General features: G+C 38.9%; 1 protein-coding gene across 2 annotated transcripts in view; it reads left to right on the plus strand.

The window, feature by feature from the left end:
* FANCL (FA complementation group L) overlaps positions 1-20,855 on the plus strand; it is a 56,316-nt gene that overhangs the window by 14,846 nt on the left and 20,615 nt on the right. For both annotated transcript variants that reach the window (XM_072987093.2, XM_072987096.2), the window contains 2 exons: positions 574-670; positions 13,724-13,792. In XM_072987093.2, coding sequence (XP_072843194.2) covers positions 574-670; positions 13,724-13,792 — 166 coding nt within the window. The remainder of the gene's footprint in view (positions 1-573; positions 671-13,723; positions 13,793-20,855) is intronic.

Genomic DNA, 20,855 nt, shown 5'->3' on the forward strand with positions numbered 1-20,855 from the left:
GGATGATCAAAGGGCTGGAAACCAAGCCTTATGAGGAAAGGCTGTCCAAAATGTTTTGTATGACTGAATCTCCTGTGAAGATTTACAAATCTCACAATCTACTGTATGCTATAATTCAAGATTATGTTTTTTCGTCCTCAGTATATTCCCAGTATCTGAGCAGTACTATTGATACAATATCTGTATTTACAGTGACAAAAGTTCATTGAAGAAAAACTGAGCATGAAATCTTTCTACTCCAAGTAATTGTAGAAATGGATCAGATTGTTGTCAGGAAGTGTAATGTGTACATAAGTAGAGGCTGACATGAACATGCTGTGCATGCCCAAGATTTCAGTGATGGAAAATTGATTCACAGTATTCACTGACCACAGCATGTGCTTTGACACGCAGTGTAAATAACCCAGAGATACACATATGACTGCATTAAGCAGTTGACTGTTATATCAATAGTAGTCAATCTTAACACCAGAAATTAATGCCATATGGATGATTTTGGATTAATATATTTGTATCAGATTAATATGAGCAAATTATAACTAGAATTACTGTGGAATTTGTTTCTTTTTCCAGGGTTCTGTTTGTGGATCCTGGTTTTAATGTCATCAGGTTAAAAGCAGAAGATTCCTGTGGTCGGGATCATCTAATCACCTTGAAGTTTTCTCCAAAGGTGAATGATTTTAGGGTGTTTTAAAGAAAATACACATTTTTATAATTTCTGTCCCTCAGATAAGGTTATTGCTGAAGTTCATCAGCTGAGCAATAAGGTTTCTCTGTGTTTAAGCTAGTTGAAGCTTGGCAGTTAATTGTTTCAAGACTGGTTGCTTCTGTTTTCTGTTTAAATCTATGGAGCATAGTTCAAGAAAGAAGAAAATTAGTACCAAAAGCAAGTTTTCTAAATTATCCCTCTTAGAGCCTTGTAGCTTGGTTGAGGGTGATCTGTCCCCATTTGAATTCATAGTTATTTTTGAAGCCCTTTATCTGAGGATCATTGAGCTTAGCCTTTGAAGTATTTATAAAGCTTCCCAATTGGATTTTGTGTACCTAGATAGGACTTTTCATTGAAAAAGAAGCAATTCCCTGGAAATTGATTGATAAAGCCTCAGTCTTAATTCCTCAGAAGTTGCATGAACTGTAGCTTGAAAAGTTGTTCCCCATAGCAGCCAATCTTTCTCTTGTGTGCATCTGAAGATGGGTAGGTATCGAAATAGAGAAAAATAATATTTCTGTGCTGCCCTTCAATTGACAAAAATCCCATTTGGCCGAGAGTATTCTTAAGAATGCTATACAGTGGTGCCTTGACTTATGAACTTAATCTGTAACGGAATGGTGTTCATAAGTCAGAATGTTAGTAAGTCAAAGCACCATTTCCCATTGAAATGCATGGGAATGGGATTAATCCGTTCCAGTATTTCAAAAAAAATACCAAAATAAAATAAACAGAGCAAGTCCCATGCTTGGACTGCAAAAAACAAACAAAAAACCCCACACAAATCCAAAAACAAAACAACACGGCACAGAAACATAATCCCACCCAGTCCAAACCCACCCTCCAAAATCTGCCCAGAACAGTTTTTTAAAAAGGAAAATGACCTTACCAGTCTGAAGCCTCCTGGGCTTCCACCGCTGCAGTGACTTCTGCCACTGCCCGGCCGGGGCTCCTGTTTGCTTCCCAGCCAGTCTCTGCTTACCGGAACCTGGCCAGGAAGTGAGCAGTGCGGACAGACTCCGCGCCAGGAGGCAGGAGTCCAAGAAATTCAAATGGCCTCCCGGCCGGGCTCAACCCTCCCAACGCTGGGCCACCCCCGCTGCCTCCGCTTCCCTTTTCCGAACCGTTGGGGCGAAAGAGCTACAAAGAAGCAGCCTCTTCACCACCAACAGTTTGAATTTCCTGCCCTTTCCTCCTGCCTTTTTTTGGTTTGTAGGTCAAAGCTCTCTTTGCAAGTCAAAGCAAAATTTTGCAAATGGAGCTGTTCGTAAGTCAAGGTACCACTGTAATATAAAATAATGGCTGAAATTGTGTTTGTGGCATAAGCCAAGCATGACTTTCCGTCCATTCCTCCCTGAAACAAATTGCCACTGCTGCAAGAATCCTAGTAGTGGAAGTTTATTTACAAGGAAGGAATGGACAGAAAGTTACACCACTAATAATAGTGGTGCAAGAGTTAATATTTTTTAAAATCAACCAGAATGTTAGGAACCATTCTCTGTCATTAAAAAGCATCAGATTGACCCCAGATAGCATGCTGAAAAGTCTGGCCAAGTAAAAAGGGGGTTGCTTAGCACCAGAAGAACATCTAGTGTGGTATCCGATTAGCTTCATTAGGAAAAGTATCCCATGTGTAGGGTATCGCTATTCTAAAGGTCCTCCAAAATAGTAATTAAAATATTGGGGATTTCAACTTCTTGCAGCTGTTGTCAACAAAGCCAATGAGGGATTGTCAAAATTGCAATCCAACACTAGACCTTTGTTTGAGAAGAAGAGGACTCTGAAGGACTTCTCATGATGACCTGGGATTATGGTGGAAAAGACATTTTTAAGGTGTGAATAAGTTGATGCAGACCAGGTGCAGATTGTGGTACTGATCATGAACTGTTAATATCCAACTTTAGAGTAAAACTGAAAAAAACCACAAAGATTTATGAGAGCTGTAGTCCAAGAACATAAGGGAACTCAATATCATGGGATTATTCTGCAAGAAATGTGTGTGCTTCAGCACTTGTTTGTCCCGATGTATAACTTGTATAGATGAAACGCTACTGTTAAGAAAGAATATGGAGAGACAGAATGGTTTCTTAAAGGCAAAGGTGTCAGACAAGGGTGCAGTTTATTTCCTTATCTGTTCAGTCTGAACGCAGAACATATTTTATGGGATGGCAGACTAGATTCAGATTAATAAATAGTGAACATCAACCATCTGGTAATCCTCAATCACCTTTTTGTTTCTGTTTAGGTTGTGATATTATGTTGTTCTTTTGTCATTTTAGTTTGTATGTTCTACTTAATTATGTAAAGTGCCCTCAGTAGTGTCTCTTACCCTGGGCAATATTGCACCATAGGGGGCGATTTCATTTTTCAGGGGGGCGATGGAACAAAAAGGGGCAATGTGGGGGCAAAGAACATAAGGGGGGCGCTATGCCACCATCACAGTTGTGGAAGTCATGATTGCCCCATCCCCGCACCGCCGGATCCAGAGCAGCTGGTGCTGGCAGTGGATGTGGTGCCACTGGCACCGCTGCACCACTGCCACCACCATTGAGGAAGTTATCGCCCCCTCCCCATGGTGGCGCCACGCCACTGCCATGCTGCCGCACCGTCACCACAGGGAGGGGGGCGATGATAACTTCCTCAATGACTCAAGGGGGGCGTTTCTTTTAAAAAGGTTAAGAACCACTGGTCTAGAAGCTCAATAAACAATCAAACCAACATTGGTGGAAGAAACATCAATAATCTAAGATACGCAGATGACACCATCATAGCGACAAAAAGTAACAACGATTTGAAAAGACTTGTAGTGAAAGTGAAAGAAGAAAATGCCAGAGCAGAACTACAGTTGAACATTGAGACAAAAATCATTACTACAGAGGAACTCCAGAATTTTACTGTTAACAATGAAAAAATTGAATTCGCTAACAATTTTGTATTCAATTAGCACTGCAGATTCAGTATCTGAGTTAAGTTATCCACAGTTGTGCTGCTGGAACTCAGCCTGCAGTACACATGCACTCTTACTTCCTCCTCTCACCCCTCTACTCACTCTCTTCAGTGGGTTCCCTCTGTCTGTAGTTGATCCAGGAATCCTGAGGACTTCGTTGTTTAGTCGTTAAGTTGTGTCTGACTCTTCGTGACTCCATGGACCAGAGCACGCCAGGCCCTCCTGTCTTCCACTGCATTCTGGAGTTTGGTCAAATTCATGTTGGTCGCTTCGACGACACTGTCTATCTCATCCTCTGTTGTGCCCTTCTGATCTTGCCCTCACACTTTCCCAACATCAGGGTCTTTTCCAGGGAGTCTTCTCTTCTCATGAGATGGCCAAAGTATTGGAGCCTCAGCTTCAAAACGGATAGGTTTGTTCTCCTTGCAGTCCAGGGGACTCTCAGGAGTCTCCTCCAGCACCACAATTGAAAAGCATCAATTCTTGGGCAGTCACCCTTCTTTATGGTCCAGCTCTCACTTCCGTACATACTATGGTAACATGCTCTGTATGGAGGACTTGGAACAGCGTCTAGTGTGGCTGAGGAGGCCAATTCGAGAGTGACAATCCCTTCCAAACGGAAGACAAATCCAATCAGCTCCCTGATTTTGCTGCTTTTGTGACTTTCTCTTCACCTCGGCCTGCTGAACTAGGGTCTCTTCAAATTGGGAAAGGCCATAGTGCACTGCCTGCCTCCAGACTGAATGCTCAGATGTCAGGGTTTCCCATCTGTTGAGTTCATTCCTAAGGCCTTCAGATCCTGCTTGCAGATGTACTTGTATCGCAGCTGTGGTCTCTCTCTGGGGCGATTTCCCTGCACTAATTCTCCATATAGGAGATCCTTTGGAATCTGACCATCAGCCATTCTCACGGCATGCCCAAGCCAACATAGACGTCGCTGTTTCAGTAATGTATGCAAGTGATGTCTCTGCTTTTTAAGATGTTGTCTAGGTTTGTCATTGCTTTTCTCCCAAGAAGCAGGCATCTTTTAATTTTGTGGCTGCTGTCCCCATCTGCAATGATCATGGAGCCCAAGAAAGCTGCCTCCATTCTTCTGTTTGCCAGGAGTTGATGGGTCAGGTGGCCATAATCTTATTTTTTTTGATGTTGAACTTCAGACCATTTTTGGCGCTCTCCTCTTTCACCCTCATTAAGAGGTTCTTTAATTCCTCCTCACTTTCTGCCATCAGAGTGATATCATCTGTGTGTCTGGGGACTAATGTACCTTAGTTCAGTCATCAATCCAGATGGAGACAGCCAGGAAATCAGGAGAAGACAGAGACTTGGAAGGGCAGCAATGAAGGAATTAGAAAAGATTAAGTGTAAGGATGCATCACTGGAGACTTGACAACCTATAACAACTAGATGCAGAGCAGTTGGAGGTATTGTGGCATAGATCAGCTGCACATGGACTAAAATCGGTAATACAGATTGGCTAGAAAAGTTTGAATTGTACATTTTTAGAACATTTCCTGATGGTCTAATAGCATGATTTGATGTAGTAAGTTTATTTTGTTTATTTTGTTTTGTTTTGTTTATGTTTACATCACTGATTATGTCCCAACAACCGGAAGTATTTGAACTAATATATCTGAAAGCAATTAGAATGCCAGACAAGGAACAAACTGGGGAGACTTAGTCCCAAATAACACTAGAAAGTTTTCTGAGAAATTTTCCATTCCAAGATACCAGTTAAGAGTGTGTGTGACCCAGTCTGATTGGGACAGTACTGTGGATCCTGCCTCTCCCAGTTTGCTATGTACCCCTTTGTGTGACACATGCCCTTATTAATAGTAGAGACAGTGAACAATCAAGTCTTCTGATTGTTTCTTATTCTTTTCTGCAAGTTTACCAGGGTATTACTGACTGCAATTCTAAACCCTTGGCTACTCTACAAAGCTTTTCTCACTAAGTCCCATTAAGTCAGATTCTCACAGAAGCCAAGACTGCTAAAATTTCAGTTTCTATTGTGCTAATTCTTTTTAGTATTATTTTATCAAAGGGAATCTTGTAGGATAAGGAAGTAAATATTTTAGTTTTATTTTGCAGTGAGCAGGTTGTTCAAGTTTCTGTTTGTAACTAGTCATCAATCAACTCTGTTTCACAAGACTATAATGTGAAAGGATCAATTGCGTTTGTCCTTTTTAAAAATGTGTCTGGCATTTAAACTTGCCATGGAAGAAAATTAATATATAAAACGTGTGCTTAGTGACATTGGAGTTTGATTTATAGTAATATATGTAATAAATACACTTAGTCATAATTAGACTTGGGAGCTTTGTATTTGTCTCTCTGGGGATACAAATATGAAGTGCGACACTATAGGTGCCACGGAAGTCCATTCCCTCCCCGCAGAACCATTTCCAGTCCATGTGAAGCCATCATTGGTAACATCACGTGAGTCATGGAACTAGCCTGGCTGGTGATCCCCTGCCTCCCTGTGCTGATGACCACTTCAGCAAGGAGGCAGAATGACAAGTCTCCCTGTTCAGCTACTGAGATGAATATGAATATCCCATCTCTAGTCATAATGCTTATTCATACTTTAATTAATTTAAAGATATAAAACCCACAAGCTTGTGTGCATAATTCTGGAAGAGCTTTGAATCTCATTGATTTCCATGGGAGAGATTTGGCCATATGTTAAATACTCTCATTGAAATCTGTGGAGTTTATGGAACGTTATAAGTGCTTAATTTGGAATGAATGCTGTCTGATCCTTTTTAGTATTCTAAAAAGTACTCAATAAGTCAGCAGCCAAGTTTTTAGAAAGCTGTTCATGAAATTCCTCTTCTATAGTGGAAAAAAAAGTTTATTTCTTATCTGACCTGATGAGAATGTGACCCTAGCAGTTTCCTGCTCATAGTGTGGATGGGGTGATGGTCTTCCTTTCTTTGTGTTTGCCTATATCAATTATCCCCCTAATCTCAAAGGAGAGGATTATGAAACTATGCATAATGTGGAGAAAATAGATAGGGAACTTCTTTCCCAATCTCAAGTATTGACACCAGTGTTTAAGTTATAGGGAGGTTGAAGGAGCCTTAACTTCTGTAGTAAGATCCTTTTCTGGACCTTAAAGGAGAACCACAATTTGGCTGGAACTGTGCAATAAAAATGGAGACTTGTAGGTAAAAATTTTTAACAGTGCACTATTAAGCTAACAGTACACTAGTCATTTGATAGGAAAGATCACTATGAATTATATGGCAAACAAAATGCTGTACTGTGCAAGCATGTGGTTTTCTCTGGGTTAAGAAACAAATGTGAAATTGTTCACCCCCCTCCCTAATTATAACTGCATTGTCAGCTCATTCACAGCAGTATAGGATGTATTTCAAAGGAAAATTGGCATCAGCAGAATCACCTGTTTTACTAATTAACACATGATTAATGATGAAAATTATAATCATAATAAACATTTAAGAAAGTTTTCAGTTTGACAGAAGTTGGATTTGGGTTGCTAGAAAAAATAATTGTAAATAATAAAGTGATTTCTTGTGATTAAATATAAAAATCGAAAGGGAAAACCTCATAATATTTTTTCATTATTTATAGTTGTGTCACCTTTTTAATTATGCAGCAAAGAAATAAAATATGTTGTTTTCTGGAACAGAATTTGAAAATATAATAGGTGATTTTTAAAATGCAGCTTCAGAAAGTAGTGGTGGGCATGTTGCTACAAAGAAAATTCCTAAATCTCTACTGTTGTGATAACTTTATTAAAACAAAACAAAAAATCCTCCACTGAACAAGATGCAAGCTTTTGCGTTTACTGTCTCTTCATCAGGCAAGTTGTTATAAAATGAAGAGGGGCAGGAGGGGTAAGGAAAACATGATCTTAATATATAGTGTTCATATCATCTTGGAGTGTCATGGAGATTGCAAACCATAGCCTACAACTCATCATGTGACCTAATGGTGTTAGATTTCACACTCGAGTAGTCCAGATACTCACTAATAATCATCATGAGTCATCAAGTTACTTCCGGCTTACAGTGACCTTTTCCAGGGTTTTCTACCCTTTTTCCCCGAAAATAAGACCTAACCTGAAAATAAACCCTTGTATGTATGTATGTATGTATGTATGTATGTATGTATGTATGTATGTATGTATGTATGTATGTATGTATGTATGTATGTATGTATGTATGTATGGGTTTTTATTTATTTATTTATTTATTTATTTATTTATTTATTTATTTATTTATTTATTTATTTATTTATTTATTTATTTATTTATTTATTTATACATACCCCGCCTATCTGGTGCCATGACCACTCTAGTATTTTTCAGGATCCTCGTAATATAAGCCCTAACCCAAAAATAAGCCATAGTTAGGTGAAACCCTGCCCTCCACCATTGTGCAGCAACCTGTAGAAGATGACATGACTGTATTTTCACAAATGTAGATTGTTACATGCTCTGGTCCATGGGGTCACGAAGCCTCGGACACGACTTAACGACTAAATAACAACAAAGATTGTTGTACATGAAAAAAAAACCGTACCCTGAAAATAAGTTCTAATGCATTTTTGGAGCACAAATTAAGACTCTGTCTTATTTTTGGGAGAACACAGTAGGTAGTGAGTACTCAGAAGTCACTTACTATTCCCTTCTTCTGGAGTATCCTGGGACTATGTAAATTTTCCATGGCCGCACAGGCTAGCTCTACTCACAGGAGGCACAGGAGGGATTTGAACTTCCAACCTTTGCTTCTGCTCTCAAGAGTTATCCAGAAAGCTAAATACTGACTGGGACCTGAGAAATTAGACACATTGGTCCACCTTTGTAGACACACAACATTCAATAATCTTTCTGTACCTAAGATTATTTTGTGTTGTTGTGGGTTTTTCGGGCTCTTTGGCCGTGACTTATTTAAAAGTGTTTAAATAAGATTGTACCCAAAGAAGTATAGAACAATCTTTTAACTAAAAGAATTTTATGTTTGCCTAATTTTCAAGAGCATATCGCTCCAAGATAGTAAACCAAAAACATGTACAGTATGTCCATTGACTTTGAAAGAACAACAGGAGCACTGTAGTTTTCATTCACATGCAGTTATTCTGTCAAAGGGCAAATATACTTGTGAAAGTTATAAACATAATATTATAATTGAAATTAGAACCCAAATTATAGGTTCTTAACTTATTTTGCAAACCACTCGAAATTAACAAGATTTATTGAGTCAGAAGTTACTGAAAATGATTGAGGAAAAGTTCAGTGGTGTCAAAATAGTCTGTTAGGAAGAGGTGCTGTTCATATTATTTAAGTAGAATTTAGAATATTGTATGATTTGTAATTACTGAGACTTGATGTTTTTACATTATTATTTTTAAATTAAATTAAAATTTTGGTGATAAAATGTTTAAATTTGTGAATTACATTAAACATCTTGTATCTTTACACCCTAGAAATTAAGGATAGATTTCCCAGAATTGTAATTGCATTTTAAATAGTTACTGTAGTAACGTCTTCAAACAAGGTTCCTTGACAATTTTCATGTTTTAGACTAGTACAAGTTACCGTGCTCCAAATTTTCTCAACCAACTTTTTATTAAAGTCAGGAAGCTAGTTTGCAGTCATGAATCCCTTGATGGTTCTGTTTTGTACCCTGGCCTCATTTTTTCAGGTCGTCATTGTGACAGTGCTTAAAAAAGCTAAATAGAATTTGTGTTCATGACTCCATAGATTAAGCATATACCTTTCTTGGGAAATGAAAGAGAGTAGTCAGTGAATTTCATAAAATGAGAGTGTTAACTGATCCCAGGTTCTTTCCGTTCATAAGAATGATTCTTTAAGTTTCTTGAACAGTTCACATTTTCTTGTCATTAAAACAGTGATAGGCAAAGTATGGTCTATACATTGCAGTGTCCCTCAATATGCTCCCTGAAGTCCATAAGGGGGAACAAATTTTTGGAAGGAAGTTTTTGGAGGCCACAATCCCAGAAACTGTAGATTTAATTCAGAAAAAAAAGAGAAAAAGCAAGGATTTGCTTTTCATATTTTCAAATCAGCCTTTAAGATGTGAAAAATACAGGAAATAAAACTACTGTATAAACAGTCTCATTCAGTGTAGATTGTGTAGTCAGTGGATATTGGATGCAGATAGCTCCCAGACAAAGTAATGGTTATGGCCAGAATTCCTGCTGAGAAAATACCTTTTATCAACCCAAAGTGATTACACATAGAGGACCCACCTGCACCCCCCTATCTCCCAGCAGTGAGCAGGTGGACGCCCTTGGTTATGTTACTATATTTTGATACTTTGACCAGCAAAAAGAATTATCCAGGTGGTCAAGACTATGATCAAGTCTGAATTAGATAAGAAAAAGAAGGCTTATGCTTTTGTGGTGGCCGTAAGTAGCTTTAGCAAATTGTCCCAAAAATTCCATAAGGAAGATACAAGGTGGACCATATTTTTCATTCCAGTATGGACCTGAATGCTGTTTTTTGTCTCCTCCCAAAGTTGCCTTGAAGCCTCCTTATGAAGCATCACTAACTTTCCTTTGAGATGACTTTTTTTAAAAGTCTGACGCCTCCTAGAGATCAGCCCTAGGTGTATTACTTTTTTTCTTAGTTTAAGCAGATATATTTCTCCTAAATTCCTGGTCCTGGCGTAGGATCTTCTTAGTCTCTTGTTTCTTGGGACTCTGCCCAACACTTCTCTTTTCCTGCCTTGCTTCATTGCTTCCTACCTTCAAGACAGTCGAATGAGGCTACAGACTTTATCCATTTCCACACCTGGACATGAATCTTACCACAATGGGAATAAATAGAGGGGAATACGTTTGTGATCTTTTGTGTCTGAACTGAAGTGAATCGGCTGGTCTTTAAAAGTGTTGCAAAATGTTGTCTTTCTCCCCCTCCTCCACTCCTTTATTTTCGTTAGCATCCTAAATAGAGGTAATTTCCGTCACCTCTCAGTCAATCTAAGGGTGTGGATAATCTTGGTAAGGTGACACATCCTTACATTCAATAGTCTTTTCTAGTTTCTTCATTGTTGCTCTTCCAAGTCTCAATCTTCAGATTTCTTAGATGCTGTCTCCATTTGGATTGATGATTGAAGCAAGATATATAAATTGCTTAACCATTTTAATTTCTTTATTGTGGACATTAAAATTGTGTAATTCTTATATGGTCATGATTTTTGTCTTCTTAATTTTCAACTGAAGTCCTGCTTTGTTACTTTTTTCCTTTCACTAAAAGTCATTGCTTTCTGCCAGTAGGATAATATCATCTGTATATCTTAAATTATTGATATTTCTTCCAACTATTTTTACTCCTCCTTCACGGGAATCTAGTCTGGCTGTTGTATGGTATATTCTGAATATAGACTGAACAGATTGGAAGATAAAATGCACCCTTGTCTGATAACATTTTCCTGTAAGAAACCATTCTGTTCATATTCACACTCCATATTCCGTCCTAACAGTAGCTTCTGGTCCACAATACAAGTTATGCATCAGGACAACCAAATGCTGAGGCACACCCATTTCTTTCACAACCATTGATAAATTTCTCATGATCTACATAGTCAAAGGCTTTGCTGTAGTCTATAAAGCACAGACTGATTTGAAATTCTTTGATGTGCTCCAATAACCAGCTAGAATGCAATAAAGGATAAAAAGCTATCTGTCGGCTCACCTCAACCCAAATTATGTTTTCCATAGCATCAGAAATCGCAACGTGCAAGAATTGGGATGATTTAATCATGAAGATATGCCAAAAATGATGTGTATAGAAATAGAAAACAGTGCACGCTTTCCCATCTGAATTTCAGCAGGGTCCCTTAAAATGGATTGAAACCCTGTCTGCTCATTTGTTAAAAAGTCATCAGTGTAACTGCCAAAAAAGAGCATGATAAAATGGCAAAGTATAAGAGCTTTTGAAAACAATAAAAAGCTTCCTTTAGAGAAAGTATGAGAGGAAACATAAACTATGGTAGACATTATAAAATGTAAGTGTAGATTTGAATATCAAGTAGCCAGAGAAATAAAAATAAATTTAAGTGTAGCATAGGTGAGGAGCTGGTGTGAGAATCAGTGAGAGATTACTAGAAGCGGATATAAAGTTATAGAGAAGCTAACCTTCATTACCATAAAAGCCAATTGGATGTGGTCTATGACTGAATTAAGTTTAGCAGGGACCATAGCATTAGAAAACAAAGTAGAAGGATAATACATTCAAAGTAGTAGATGGCAAGTATATAGGATTAATGTTGGGTGTATTCATTCAGAAAGCTTTAAATTGTATTTATGTTTAACCTTACTTCTTAACATTTGAAATATCCATGTTCTGCCTTGTAATCATGAGTTTTATTAAGGTGTATTAGGGGATGGGTAACAGTCTTTTCATCTCTGCTCCTGTTTTACTATCAGCCAAACTGAGTGCTCTTTGTTTTCCTCAGTTGTACATACAGGGTCTCCCTTATATCCATGAAAGTTACATGTATAGAGGGAGCACAATTTTTGCCTGCACATGGATTTGAAAAAAGAGATTGAAACTTGAATATTAATTTTGGTGAAGTTGGGTCACCTTCCTCTTGTTTTCATTCCATAGCCTTGAAATATTATTAGTAATGTACATAGTTTGCGTCTATCATAGAAGAAGGATCAACTGGGGGCAGTACTTCTTGAAATGTGGCTATGTAGTTAATCATGTTTATTAATGTTGTATCCCATATTTGCACTTGACTTTGATAGGTGGAAAGAGATTTCCCTGTGAAGAAAATATTTATATTGAGAAGAAACAGATACAGTGGTGCCTCGCAAGACGAATTTAATTTGTTCCACAGTTAATGTTGACTTGCGAAAAATTTGTCTTGCGAAACGCGTTTTCCCATAGGAATGCATTGAAATCTAATTAATGAGTTCCTATGGGCAAAAAAAGTCAGAACAAAGTCAAATTTGGTTTACAAAGGGTTAAGTAAGTGCTTTTTAAAGTCATACATATTGTGCAGATGATTTAAAAAATGTCAATCAAAAAACTTTAACTTTTTAAAGATCATAGAAAAACATTTAAGAATCAGCAAACATGAGGCAGGAGCAAAAAACGGAAAACATTCGTTTTGCGAAGCACGGCCATAGGAACATTTGTCTTGTGAGTCATCAACCCCATCGGCAAAACCATTTGTCTTATGAGTTTTTGTCCTGCAAGGCATTTGTCTTGCGAGGCGCCACTGTACTGGTGTATGTAGGCAAATACAGTGGTGCCTTGACTTACGGACGTCCCTGCTTACGAAAATTTTGACTTACGAAAAGCTCTGGCCGCAAAATTTTGCTTCGGCTTGCAGCCGGAGATTTAACTTACTGACAAAAAAAAAAAAAACCCGTGGGGAAATGGACTTGGACTGCCTGGTACTGCCTGGTACTGTAATTTTAAAATGTAAAAATTGGTGTAAAAGGTGTTCCCTCCCTCCCTCCTTTCCTGCCCTTTTTTTAAACCTTAGGTCAGCTTAGGTTAAAAAAAAATTCCCCCTAGTGGTAAAGCACAGATTAACGGGCTTTGCATTAGTTCCTATGGGAACTAATGCTTTGAAGTACGAACGGCGCCTCGACATAAGAAACAAAAACTGCCGGAATGGATTGATCAGTTTTCAATGCGTTCCTATGGGAAAATTTGCTTTGACTTACTAGACTTTCCAGTTGCGGCTGCTGTTCCAATACAGATTAAGTCGAGGCACCACTGTAGCAAGATGTGTGTTTTTGGTGGGGTTTTTTGGTCAAATTTGTGTTCTTCCATGGAAAGTCTACCTTAACATTTTTTCTACTTTGGGTTTCTTTAATATAATCATCATCATCATTTTAGAACTGCAGGACTGGATCATCGAGTGCAGCTCCTGTCAGGGAGGCACAGTGGAAAGTCAAACTCTCAATGTCTGGCTGTGCAACCAGATACCTAAACCACCGAGCTATCCAGCAATTCAGGGTGTTTGTTTGTTTTTTCAAATTCTTTGAAAACACAGCTTCTTTGCGAATTCTTTGCAAACACAAGTTTTAAAGTGAACTTTCTTTTTTCTCCCGCTCAGTATCCCACAGAACCACCAGATTGTATAGTGGATTTACCAGTGCAGTTCTTTGTATCCTGGACTCCGTTGGTAAGCAACCTTCCATTTTTAACTCAAGTTGGAATGAACTTACCTGCTTGTCACAGTGTAATATAAAATGTATTCATTTATTTATTTAGTATGCTACCTTTCTCCCCATAGGGCGTCCAAGTTAAAAATACCATACAGAAGTATATATTAATAAAATCAGTTAAACATTGGTCAAGATTAAAGACAATTTTGAAAACATCTAAATTTGATTCTCATTTTTCATCCGATAAAAATGTTGGTAAGGGTTTGAAAACAAATGATGCAGGCATCTTCATGTGGGCGAGAGAGTGATTTTCTTAGCTTTTGGCACCCCATATTAGTCCTGAGCAGACTGGAGATGGATTCCCAGATGATATTTTGTGAGCTCTGTCATGGTAGTGGCCTAGAATCTTTGAATTTGTATTTAGATTTGCACATAGAAAAAAAATGTGAAAAGCTTGTGTCTGTGAGAGCTGTGGATCTCTTTCTGACCTATTAAAAATAACCTTACTAGAAATCTTTTAATCCCTTTTAAATATAGATGCTTGCCTACCATATATTATTTGTATGGAATTTATTACTTTGCACTGTTCATGGGATGCTGCCATCTAGCAAAAATGCAAAATATTTAATTATGCAGACGTTTCCCCTATTATAATTACCTCTTCTGTTATCTGAATAGTACTGTGAGAATATTGTGTTTCCGAAACAACACAACAAAAGCAAGCCAGTTTATATATTGTCATCCAGTTCCCTTCCTCACACATGCATACCTCCTTGTAAAGCTCTGGCAGATATACCCATTTGGTTTGTGAAATTCAAGATGCACAGAAAAATTGCAGAAGTATGAAAAGTGTCATCCACATTCAAGACCTAAATTCCTGAGACTGTCTCCTGGGTTCCACAGGGTGTGTAATAAAGGAAGGAATGGTGATGTGTTTTCCTTCTTTTTGTTTGAGGTGACAGGATGAATTTGCTTCACTTATTGTGCCCTTGGTTCATATTCTGTTACGTCCTCCTACAGCCTTAAGTTTCCAACATATAGCTACTTTCTACTGCAGCTTCAGGGCTGAAGACCATCTCCTCCGTGGTCTCTGATGGTTACCATTCTTAGAATAATTGAGTGGCATCTACTCTCTAGCAAACTTATATCAATCTCTTACATAATTCTTGCTGTGTTAGCGTACAGGAGTTGGAAGCCTTCAAACATGTAATTTTTTGTGGAAAAGCATATCTTAGACTATCATTCTGAAAAGTTAAAATTTTTGAAAGAGACTTACGAAAGGATATAGAAATTTTCTCCTTTGATTACCGTATTTTTCGCTCCATAAGACGCACTTTTCCATAAGACGCACCGATTTTTTAGGAGAAGAAAACAGGAAAATATAATCTGTTTTCTTCACTCCATAAGACGCACAGACTTTCCACCCCCCTGTTTTGTGGGAAAAAAGTGAGTCTTATGGTGCAAAAAATACAGTATTTGCTATTTTCAGTTTTACAAAGAGAACCAACAAAGTTTTACAAACAGAACCAAAAAAGATTGGGGGGGGGATTCTGTGATGTTGAATTTTCTGCATTGATAGGGGTCTAGACTTAAATGATCATTTATATGAGTCCAAGTCCATCCAGAAGAATTTTAGGAGGTATTCTTGGTGGCTGCTCCTATAATTCTTCTGGACTTTTCCAAGGTTCTGGCTTACTGAGCAATGGTATACAGAGCACCACCTGCCGTTATTGAACTATTATTCAGATAGTCCAAAAAGCATCATATAGACTAGGGGTCCCCAACCCGCGGCCCAGTGCCGGTCTGTGAACTTCGCAGGACCAGGACGTGGAGATAGACATCCTGCCCCCCCGCACACATGCATGGTGGGTGTGGCACACATGGTACGCTCGCGGACGTGTGCACCCCACTCACACGTGAGTGTGCCACAGCCACCCGTGCATGCGTGTGAGCACGACACACCCATCCGTGAGTGTACCCCACACATGTGCATGAGTGCGACACTCCCATCTGCAAATGTGCCACACAAGCGCAGGGGGTGCCCCTGCCCCCCCGCACATGGACCCTGCCTCCCCAACGGGTCCGCAGTTCTGAAAAGGTTGGGGACCACTGATAAAGACTACTAATGACTTCAGGTCTTCTGTGTACCTTTGCTTAGCCGAGTGGTCATATAGACCAGATGGGCGGGATACAAATCAAATAAATAAATAAATAAATAAATTAGTAAACCAGAAGCTTGGAAAAGTACAGAAGAAGGTATTCTTAGCGGTTGTTTTTAGGAGGTATTCTTAGCGGTTGTTTCCATGTCGAGGAAGGCAAGGCTGGACCTGTTCCTGTTGTATTTCCGTTGACAGGAAAAGGCCTTTTTATTCAATCAAGTTTTTGGCAACAGAGCAGTTGCTGGGGATAAGGCTTTTTACTGTGGTGTTATTTTCCCCTGTTATTGTGTTTGCAATTCTAAAATAATGATGATGATTAATATTTAAATTTGCCTGTGTTTAATTGTATTTTGCTCAGTCTTGTGGATCCCATTGAATATATTTTTGGAGAAAAGTGATATAGAGATCCAATAAATAAATATCAGGAGGTGGGGAATCAAAAGCACATGCAGTATCTATAAAATTATAAATGTTGTGAAGACTATGGGAACACAGTATTACCGTGGTGTCTCATGAAGGAAGGAAGGCCTGTGTAACAGACTGAAGCATCATTGAACACAATTTTATACAGCACTAGTTTGTTGCAGGTGCCTTCTAAATGATGCTGCTGAGGAAAATTCTCAGTCAACGTTCTCATCCAGACTAATGTGGCAGAAATTGGGCAGTTTGAATGTGAGTTGTGACTTAAAATGGTAAATAATAGTAGTCTTTAAAATACCTCATTTTGCAAATTTGATAGGGCAATATATAATTGTATGGACAGTTTTTGTTTCTATTGGTGGCATTTGCAAAAGGTCATTGTTGGTGCTAATAAAGCTTTTGGTTTGAGGAGACATTTTAAACCCTTGGGTATTGATGTAATAAAGCTATACCTTTCTAAGGACAACAGCAATGATATAAATCTTGGGTCTGAGGGTTGTGCAGTTATTATGTCTTTTTTAAAAAATGCATAGCCAGTAATTGATTGAGGGGCAATTTTCAGTTTTTCCTATGGGGACGTGTATAACCAAGTAAAAAGTAGAAATACATCTGATCAACACTAAAAACTACATGAATTAGAATCAGGGAAAGGACTGAATTGTTATAGCTGTAGGTCCTGGTTTAAAAGATATATGTAACGAGTTCTTCTTAGTTTTACTCTTCACACTGCACGCAGTACGTACATGTTTTGTCTGTGTGCGTGTATGGCAGATGAAAACTAAAAGAATTATCTGATCCTGCAGTCTGGATTTTCATTTTTTAAAGAACAGTGATTTAATGTTTTGTATATGCAAACAACAATAGTGGGCAGGTTCCCTTTTGTGCTAGATATTTAGTATATTCAGCATGATGTTCTAATGTTTGATAGGTATTTAATTCTAACATGAGTAGGTCACTTTAATGAAAACATTGACAAGACCCTTAACTCAAACAGTTCAAATGTCAGCGTTAGAATACCAGCACATGCTTGTTAAAGAGAATATAAATAGATTTCAGGTACCATAATTGATTTTTCGCCCTAACAGCTGTTTCCTATTTCATGTTCTTCTAGTACTTTTGGACTTTAAACTTGATGGTGTTTCTCTTCTCTCTCCCCCCCCCCTTTATATAATAATAGACATGGCTTTATGGCATCTGTATTAAAAATGGGTAATTTTCCTTATGGTCCCTGTCTTCCTGCTGGGTTGATAATGCTTTGATGTATTTTTCTTGTGCTCTGATGAGAGGTCTGCTGCTGCTGCTCTGACATATTCATTTGGATGAATAATTATAACATGCACAATGTCAAGCCGAAGATGGTAGGGTTTTGTGCGTCATGACAAGCCTAGTAGCCAGTGCAGGTGTCTCACAGCATGATCAGTAACAGCCAGTGTATTCTGGCTCAGGGACGACATTTTAGAATAGTCAGAAATCAGCCCCAAGGGCAAGACTGCTGCCATTGTTCCATGTGCCAAATAATGGAGAGCTTCCCAATGACAAGAACTAGTGCTGTTACTTTGTTCAGTCACATACTTTATATATATTTTTCTAATTAGTCAAATACGTATGCTGTCTATTCCATTTGTACTAGGGGATATAATGGTTCCTGCTTGTAATTATTCACAGAACCTTTATATTAAAGCCCTGCTTTTCCTTTTGAATTTTTAAAGCATTTTTTTTGTTAAAATATGCAATTTTGGATTTTCAAAATAAATCCTGCTGTATTTCTAGCTTCTGTTGCTAAGCCTGCCATGGAATCATGGAATATTGAATCAATATCACACACACAAAGGCTTGGATGGTTGATAAGGAGAGTTCTTTAAAGATTTCAGATCCAACATTTTTTCTTATTGCTGGTGGATATGAGGATTGGGAGGGGAGCCGAAGAGAGGGTTCAGCTTGAGTAAATGACAAATGGAAACCATTTTCCAGGCAAATCGGAAAGAATCATAAATTACTAAAAGAAGAGACCTAGCAGGTCACCCAATCCATACCCCTGCTGTGTCAGAACCTGTTCATGGCAATACATTTTTCCTCATGTTTTTGTCTTAATCCTCCAATCAATGTAGTAGATATTGCTAGCCTAGCAAGTCTTTTCTTCTATTATTTAGTTAAAAGGAATTTTAATTTCTGCTTAAGTTTAGGTATGGACTATGGACTTTTCCTCTTGCATTTTGTGGCTTGATATCCAGAAAAGGTATGGCAAATCATGGAAGCATCAAAAATCAATGTATTTTTGTTGCATACATGCTGGATGCATCTCGAGAAAGCTATTATTGATCAGTTGCCCTGCTTCATTCGTGGAAATACACTGTACAGGAGATTCAGATGTAGCTTTCTTTTGCTTATATCACTTTTTCTGTTGTTTTCTCCGTTTTCCCTTCCTGCCCCCATTAATAGACAAGATCTGTTAATAAAAGACAATAGAAGTGCAGCATATTATTGTCTTTTCATTTTGAGTGGTAAAACAAACCAAAGTGTGCTGCTTATATACTGCCCAATAGCTGCTCTGGGTGGTTACAGTTTAATTATGCAGGCTTGCGTGTATTGTCCCACCTCCCAGCAAGCTGAGAGTACTCAGTTTACTGACCTTGGAAGGCTGAAAGGTTTAATCAGCCTTGAGACAGCTACCTGAGCCTGTTGTGAGTATAGTCTTGACTGCAGTTTAACCACTGCACCATGAGGCTCCTTAGTATTGTTGAGGTTCACAACCACCTCCCATAATATTTTTTTTCAAAGAGCCAGGAGAAAATGAGAAACTTTCAAATCTTACAAAAGGTCATTCCTTCTAATAGAATTTTGACCACTTGAATTTACTCTCAGTTGGGAAAAAGGTGGCACCACCTAAAAATGAGAGCAGTTCCTGCTTCTTTGTGGTCTCCCTGAAATCACATATGTGGGGTTCATTCTGTGCATGCTTGAACATCGTCAGAATCTTCTAGAGCCTAAAGAAGCACGCCCTCTCCACTACGCTTTCTCCCCACCTTGAGGGTAGTCCTTGGTTCCCTTCTTAAAGCTGTTCAGAGAACATCTCAAGAATTTTTCTTAGACCCTAAAATTGCTTGATCTGACTTTACAACCATCTATATATAGTCCCCCCTTTTTTTCCTCTTCACCACCTCCGTTCTCATCATAAAGGTAAAGGTAAAGGTTCCCCTTGACAATTTTTGTCCAGTTGTGTCCGACTCTAGGGGGCGGCGCTCATCCCGCTCTTCAAGCCATAGAGCCAGCGTTTTGTCTGAAGACAATCTTCCGTGGTCACATGGCCAGTGTGATTTAGACACGGAACGCTGTTTACCTTCCCACCGAGGTGGTCCCTATTTATCTACTCGCATTTGCATGCTTTCGAACCGCTACGTTGGCGGGAGCTGGGACAAGTGACGGGTGCTCATTCCGTTGCGTGGATTCGATCTTACGACTGCCGGATCTTCTGACCCTGCAGCACAGGCTTCTGCGGTTTAGCCCACAGCGCCACCACGTCCTGTTCTCATCATAGTTCTTGAAAAAAGAGGAAGAAGAAAAGTTGTTTGTTAGTTTAGTTGCCTTGCAGTTAATAACTGTTCTGCCTTTTATGGCCCCAGCAGACCCATTCAAAAGATGCACGAGCTGTAATAATAAAAAAACCCTCACGGATGGACATTTGAAGTGTTTATTTTGCCTCGGTGAGGGCCATCAACCACAAAACTGTCAATTCTGTACAACAATGTATAAAGGTTGCCATCAGGAGCCACCAGTACCATTTGAATCTTTATCAGTGAAAAATATCCCTTAAGGTTGTTGACACCATTGCCAAGGAGACTTCAGTTCCTACCATTTTGTTCTGCAAAACAATATCAAACAAACCTCTTACACAGATCCTCCTCACTGAATCTCCCTTTGCTAGAACCATAGAGAAGGCTACCCAAATAGATCTTAGCCAGCAAACCACAACTCTTAACCTTGAAACCGAGGGTACACCTTCCACCTCCAAAGCAGTAAAAGGGGTATTGCCAACGCAGAAAAAAGAAACCTACCAATTCTGATGTTCATTTGAAAAAGACCGATGCTAAGAACCTAAGGGCCAGATACCTCTGCCCAAACTATTACCACCGCCATCTCTTGCCTTACCATCTACTGTATTGCCTCACATCAAGGCCCCAGCCAAGTGCAATGAGGACCACAACGACCTTACTTTTGGACTGTCTCATCATAGAGTGTTTTTGGTAAGGAACGTTTAGTAGTCGTTTACCATTGTCGCCTTCTGCACAGTACTAACACGAACGTCACTGCCATTGCCACCTCTGCCAGTATCACCTTCATCTACTACTGCTACCCAGTTGCTGCCACCCCATCTCCGTTGTAACTATCCACTCTCTTCTGCTGATGCAGCCATTATCCTTGAAGAGAGTGGATGCATCTTAGTCTGGGACCTCAGCTGTAACTACAGTGGTGCCTCGAATAGCGAGGTTAATCCGTTCCGCAA

The sequence above is a fragment of the Pogona vitticeps genome, chromosome 1, assembly GCF_051106095.1.
Source record: "Pogona vitticeps strain Pit_001003342236 chromosome 1, PviZW2.1, whole genome shotgun sequence".
NCBI classification, from domain to species: Eukaryota; Metazoa; Chordata; class Lepidosauria; order Squamata; family Agamidae; genus Pogona; species Pogona vitticeps.